General features: G+C 43.1%; 1 protein-coding gene across 1 annotated transcript; it reads left to right on the forward strand.

Annotated features, from left to right (window-relative positions):
- Positions 1-218: 218 nt before the first annotated feature.
- RPS4X (ribosomal protein S4 X-linked) lies at positions 219-4,358 on the forward strand (the record flags this gene model as incomplete). The annotated part of the gene is made up of 6 exons (XM_037512257.2): positions 219-305; positions 735-915; positions 1,417-1,514; positions 2,528-2,699; positions 3,348-3,505; positions 4,197-4,358. Coding segments are annotated over 6 exons (798 nt in total), but the record flags the coding sequence as incomplete, so codon positions are not given.
- Between the last annotated feature and the right edge of the window lie 2,456 nt (positions 4,359-6,814).

Genomic DNA, 6,814 nt, shown 5'->3' on the forward strand with positions numbered 1-6,814 from the left:
AAGTCTTCTCCATCCAATGAGAAGGCTGCAGTTTCTGGCACCTGAGTATTTGCTAAGTGACTAGGTATGAGTTTGTGGCTCCATGAGCAGGGCTGTATGGCTGACGTTGTCCACGTTTTGCTGAAGTAGAAACTTACGTGGCTCTTTCAAGAGGTGAATTGCATTTGTGTGAAATGTGAGGCTTGAAACCTGAGGCTTTTTAACAGCATTGCATTTGAACACTCCAGGCTCGTGGTCCCAAGAAGCATCTGAAGCGAGTGGCGGCTCCAAAGCATTGGATGCTGGATAAACTGACCGGGGTGTTTGTGAGTATCTTAAGGGACACTTCCTCTTCTCCCCCCACAGTTTGATCTTTAATTGACATATACGGGATGCTCTGTGTGTCAGGCAGCCCCGACTACTGTACCCGTAAATTTTTCTCTCGGGTACTTAGTCATTTAATGGCACAGGCAGGGCAAGAATATTCTTGACTTCCTCTTCTTGAAGATCCTTGGCCATCTAGTTGCTTCCTAGCTCTTATTTTTCTGCCTCACTTCCATGTAGCACATTTACATAGATTAAGAAATCAGATGTTCTTAATATGTCTGGTCCCCTGAAGGGGGGGGGTGCTTTATAAAAATGTAAGGTCTGGAACTGTTCTGTAAGCTTTGAACTTAGGCTGGGCAATGGACAGTCTAGTCAAAGGAGCGTAGATTTGAGTGGGTCAGTGAACAACTGTGGTAATTATTTTGCAGGCTCCTCGTCCATCCACCGGTCCCCACAAGCTGAGAGAATGTCTTCCTCTAATCATTTTCCTAAGGAACAGGCTTAAGTATGCTCTCACAGGAGATGAGGTGAAGAAGATCTGTATGCAGCGGTTCATTAAGATAGATGGCAAGGTCCGCACTGATATAACCTACCCTGCTGGTTTTATGGGTAAGTGGTTAGTGGTGGACACTTGATGGTGTCTCCTTTTGATTGTCCCTGTCCAAAGGGTCGGTTGTGAATGGTAGTGGACTTTTTTTCAGTCTAAGAAATAAAATATGGCCTTGCCCCCCTTCTGTTTTTTACTTTTACATATTGTAAGATTGCAAAATATCAAGTCCTTTTTCAAAGCCAAATTTCATTGCACTTTAAATTTTACATGGAGCCATAAAAACGAGGCCTTAAATTTTACTTTTTGTGTGTGCTGAGTTGGTTTTGTTCTTTTTTGAGGTGTAACAGTTAACTATGTTTAGGAGTACAGGTTCATACCTCTTCACATGGAAACGTTTAATGATTAGCTGCTCAGCATTAATCTTGGGAATCCTGTTGGTATTGGAAATGGAAAGCTCATGGATTTGTTTGGGTTTTTTTTTTCTCTCCCATAATTATAAAGGTGTGGTTACTCAGCATGGACTAATAGTGTAGTAATCTTTATTTACTATTTCACACTAGATGTCATCAGCATTGACAAAACTGGAGAGAATTTCCGACTGATCTATGATACTAAGGGTCGTTTTGCTGTTCATCGCATTACACCCGAGGAGGCAAAGGTGAGTTGCAAGCCAACTTGAGTCTTCAGTAAAGTCACCTGGTTCTAAGTTAGCTTGGATCAACTACATGTGGTAGATATTTTGATTACTTATAACCTTACATTTGGAAATAGTTAGCAATTTTGTGAGATAATATTTGTGCAATTTTGTGGTTTTATCTTTTGGAGGCTAGGAGAGGGATTTGGGGCAACATTTATGAGTACTCAGTGTGAATGTTCTAAGGGGGCCAGAAAACAAATATCTAATCCAACCCCAGTTGGCCCTTTGACCTGTGGGGTCCAGCTTTAGTCTGGGAGGGGAGAAAAGTTAATAGAGGAAACTGATATTCCTTGGGGCACTCGTTCAGATAGCTCAAAAAGAAAGATTATAGACATTGATTGTTTAATTCAGTTTGTTGTGATGGTTTTACACAAAAGTTTAAGGCTTCTTGAATTGGCTATAAATGAAGGATAATTCAATCTGGGTGATTCAACTCCTAATTTCCTTGGCTGCTGTGTTATCAGTAGACTGGAGGGCATGTCCAGTGTCATCAAGGTGATTTGATTTACTTTAAGGATGTCAGTGAAAATCCAAAATTGAAACCATTTGAAGTATTTGTTGATTAGATGAACTGGTAATGCAATTGGCAACTTATGAGAAAAAGCTCGCTGTGGCATGGACGGAGCCATTAAGAGACACTTCTTAGAAGAGACAAAGGGTAAGTTAGAATTCAGGGAGCTGAAACAGCTTAGGAAAAGGAGGGTGATTTGCATTGGCTGGAGAACTTTAACTTGTGACCAGCAAACCCAGCAGGGGTTTCCTTGTTGGAGAATTAGAAATTATGGGGCCTTCAGTGCCTTAAGCTTTAACATGGGAGTGAGACAGTACTACAAGGAAATAAAGAATAGGAAAACTGGCCTGAAGAGACTACAAGGAAGATTTAGGGAGAAAAGTCAGATACCATTCTACAGTTCTGGGATATTGTACATGTGAGCTAGACTAAATGTGGCTAACTCTTTTATGTTTCTTACTAGTACAAGTTGTGTAAAGTGAGAAAAATATTTGTGGGCACCAAAGGAATTCCTCATCTTGTCACCCATGATGCTCGTACCATCCGCTATCCTGATCCCCTCATCAAGGTGAATGACACCATTCAGATTGATTTGGAAACTGGCAAGATTACAGATTTCATCAAGTTTGACACTGGTAAGAACCTCTGTTCCCAAGGCATCCTCGTGAGCCTGGGCTTAAGGCACTAATTTTTTTTTGTGGCCTTGTGTGTTTTTTAATGTAAATTTCATCGGGTGTGAGTTGCATGAGCCTGGGTACAAAGCTACATGTCTTGTTGATGTAATAAAGGGTTGCAGGGGCAGGGGACAGCAGCAACGCTTAAGTTTTTAGGACTATAGTAAGGATGTGGTGGCTCCTTTAGTGAGGTTTTGTGTTAGCAGTAGGGTTGGAGAAAAGAATATTTTGTGATTGGGAAGACAGTAACTGGGGAATACATACGCCCCAATGCCCAGCCAAAAATTACTTTTACTTCCAAATTCTCAGATCTGCTCTAGATAACTCAGAAGATCCCTGTCAGTGGAAATGGTGGGGTGCAGGGGCAGTGTGGGAAAGCCTGACCAAAAAGTGGACAGCCTAATTGTAATAAGGCCCTCGTTAGTGTAGATAACCATTCTCAGGGTGTAGCAACAGCAGCGGCATTATGCTTTGGAACAGCAGCAGTCTAGGCAAGACATGGTAAGAATCTGGCGGGATGGATGAGGTGGTTTGCATTTATTAGGTGTGCAGGAGAGGAGGGCAAGTCCAAGCTATCTTGCTCTGAGCAGATTGTTCCTTCCCATTTAGGTAACCTGTGCATGGTAACCGGAGGTGCTAACTTGGGAAGAATTGGTGTGATAACCAACAGAGAGAGACATCCTGGTTCTTTTGATGTAGTTCATGTAAAAGATGCTAATGGCAACAGTTTTGCCACTCGCCTTTCCAACATTTTTGTTATTGGCAAAGTAAGTATGTTTTCCTTTTCTCTGGCTCCTGACTGGCTCTTAACCTAATGTAAAGTCTCTTCTGAGATAGGCTTATATAGCACTGGGTTGGGGCTTTTTCAAGTACTACAGAATCAGCAGGGAGGGGACCTGATAGTTTTGGTTGGTTAAAAAAAGTGCCAGCAGTGGAACAAATATGCATTAAGTGCTTCAGTTATTTGTGCTAGGTGGGATAAATTAATGATCAGCTTTTACTCAGCAAGTTTAAAGAATGGCCCCAGAAGCCCAAGCAGTGGGGTGGTTTTTTTTATTTTTTTAAGATTTATTTATTTATACAAGAACCGCGGTACAGACCAGATGCGCGGGAGGGTGAGAGGATTCACCAGAGACAGAGCAGGGAACAGAACAGGCAGACTGATGAAATACACTGCTGAGGGGAACAGTGGGCGTGACAGGAGAGGTCTGCTGCGCCATGTGGGACCCTCCCCAGCTGGCCGGGATCGAACCGGTGCTGCAGACAGCTTCACAGCGCTGCGCTCAACCGCTTGCGCCACCAGGGGAGGCCCAGCAGTGGGTATTTCTGACAGACCATCATGTGAGTGTCTTAGGCGGCCTGATACTGACTACTTTCACAAACAGATTCAGTTCTTTCAATGAGGTGACAGATGGCCTTGGTTTGTGGCATGGTTTTGATTCTCGTTTTCTCCTCCAGGGCAACAAACCATGGATTTCTCTTCCCCGAGGAAAAGGTATCCGCCTCACCATTGCTGAAGAAAGAGACAAGAGATTGGCAGCCAAACAGAGCAGTGGGTGAAATGTTTACTAGGTGGATGGAAGAGTCTTGATGCTTAAATAAAGATGATACGGCATGATTTAATTTACAGTTTTTAGCTATTTTGTAACATGGAAAATCAGGCAGGTTTAGGCATTCTGTGATGTTGATCTTCCCAAGGTTTTTTTGTTTTTGTTTTTAGGCAATGTTGGTTTACAGCATGTTTTAGGAATTATAGGTTCACACCTCTTTACCAACACCACAGAGTTCCAATAACCCACCACCATAGTACATTTTTCCAGAGTTAGGGCTGGACATGGGTGGTGTAGGAGGGAAAAACAACTCGTCCCTTAGGGAAAGGGCCAGGAAAGCCCAGTGTTGGGATCCTTGACTTGACTAAGAACTCATCTACCCGGTCAGGACCTTCTGCCCTGTTAAGTCCTCTTGCCTTTCTTTTTTTTTTTTTTTTAATAAATACTTTCCATGTTCTGGTCTAAATTGCACTAGCTCATCCACAAACCTGTGAGTACTTCCTACTCCTGTGCCCTGATGCAGGGTAAAAATCCCCAGCTGCCAACATGGATGGCCCTTTAATAAATGGGCTCTTGATGTTGCAAAGCAGTTAATTTACTTGGACTTAGATTTTCTCCAGCTGCCGCTAAAATAACTCAGGACTATGAAACCATCGTGTTGAGAATCACATTTCCCCTAATGTATAGGGTCATGTCATACTTGGTAGCCAATTTCAAGAGGTGCTCCTACCTCAAGGGGCCAGCTATTTAATACCTGGTCCTCGTTTCAAGTCCTGGGTCTCTTCTAAGAGTATCAATCTCCCAGCCTTGTGTCAAGCTTCTCGATCAGCTCTCATTCTTTTTTTTTTTTTTTTAAAGATTTATTTATCTATACATACAAGAGCTGGGGCACAGGCCAGAGGGTGAGAGGATTCACCAGAGACAAGTAGGGAACAGAACAGGCAGGCTGACCGAAATACACTGCTGAGGGGAGCAGCGGGCAAGACAGGAGAGGTCTGCTTCGCCATGTGGGTTTCTCCCTGGCCAGCCGGGGATAGAACTCGTGCTGCAGAGGCTGCGGATTGCCCCAAAGTGCGGTGCCTAACTCCTTGCGCCACCAGGGAGGCCCCTCGGCTCTCATTGTTGATACCAGTGTCTTACCTAAAAATGACCTTTAATTCCTTTAGCAGAGCTTCTCACCTGTTGGGCCAGATAACTTATAACTGTTCTGTATATTGTGGGATGTCGAACAGTATCCCTGGTTATGCTTGTGTAGTACACCTGTAATTGTGGTAAACAAAAGTTAGTATAGATGTTTTTAAACGCCCCATGGGAAGCAAAATTGTTCTGTTAAACACTGCCTTCTAGATTTCTGCTGTGTCTCACCTTCATTTATCATTTTCACTTGTAGACTGTACAGATTTAAATATCCTGCCTCAACAGGTTTTTCAGGGGAAACTTGTTTCAATAGCCATATAAAGTCAGTTTGCATATTTAACTGAGCATGTCAAATGGTTACCTCTGTGATCCAGTGGAGGGGGAACAGGATGGCAGTTTCTCCACCTGGGCTGGGTCCTGGGCTGGGAGTCTAGAACTGTAAAGTACTGGTCTCGCCCCCAAACTGGCCAATAACCAGGGGTCTCCTGAGCTCTGCCTACCCTGTTACAGACTCCAAAGCAAGATTGGCTGGGTCCTCAGAACCTCTGATTCATTGAGCCAAGGGAATTTCTGCAGGAACTGGGTCCAACAAAATCTGGAAGAGGCGTTGAAAAGACCTGTTACTTGAACATGGTTTTAGTCCCAAGAGACCGGAGCTCATCTAGCTAGGCCCTTCTGATGAGGGGCTGGGTCAGAATCCTGTGGTACCGGCCGGGGAAGGTAGAGACCCTGAAGGGCCAGAGGTTCCCTGAATGCTTATGCATTGACTTGCTGCTAACAATTGCTGTGCTTGTGGCTGCACTTCTAAGTTTGTTCTTAGTCTCAGTAAATGGCGGAAGTTACATGAATTTTATTAAGGGACCAAAGCAAGTATGGAGAATGACTGACAACCTCCAAGCTGATGCTTTCCACTCTCGCAGTGGCTTCCCAGATGCTTATTGGCTGGTTATCTTGCACAATTGGGGAATGTGAATTTGGCTACAGCTTCCTTGCACCATGAAAATTCTTTTTAAAGACTTTTTTAATTTGTTTTCTTAATTTAGAGTTATCCTTGAGCTTAACTATTAACCTGCTGTTGGCTGAAACGTATTTTATATGTTACATGTGTTACAATAAAGTAAGCTAGAGGAAAAAAATGTTAGTAAGAAAATCATGAAAGAAAATACATTTATGGTATATTTAAAAACTATAGCTATCACCTGCTTATAAGGCAATCCACTTAGTTAAAACCCAGGCCCGGAGCCCGGGGTCAACTGTATTTGTCAAACTAGCACAAGATTTTTTTTTTTTTTTTTGCACTAGCCTCATTGTGGAGGAAATTCCCACTCTAACATTAGTTGATATTGGTGGACTCAGCCAAAAAGGTCTACCATCCATCAGAGCTACAAG

This window comes from Talpa occidentalis, unplaced genomic scaffold (assembly GCF_014898055.3).
Source record: "Talpa occidentalis isolate TD23 unplaced genomic scaffold, MPIMG_talOcc4v2.1 talOcc4.15, whole genome shotgun sequence".
NCBI lineage: Eukaryota > Metazoa > Chordata > Mammalia > Eulipotyphla > Talpidae > Talpa > Talpa occidentalis.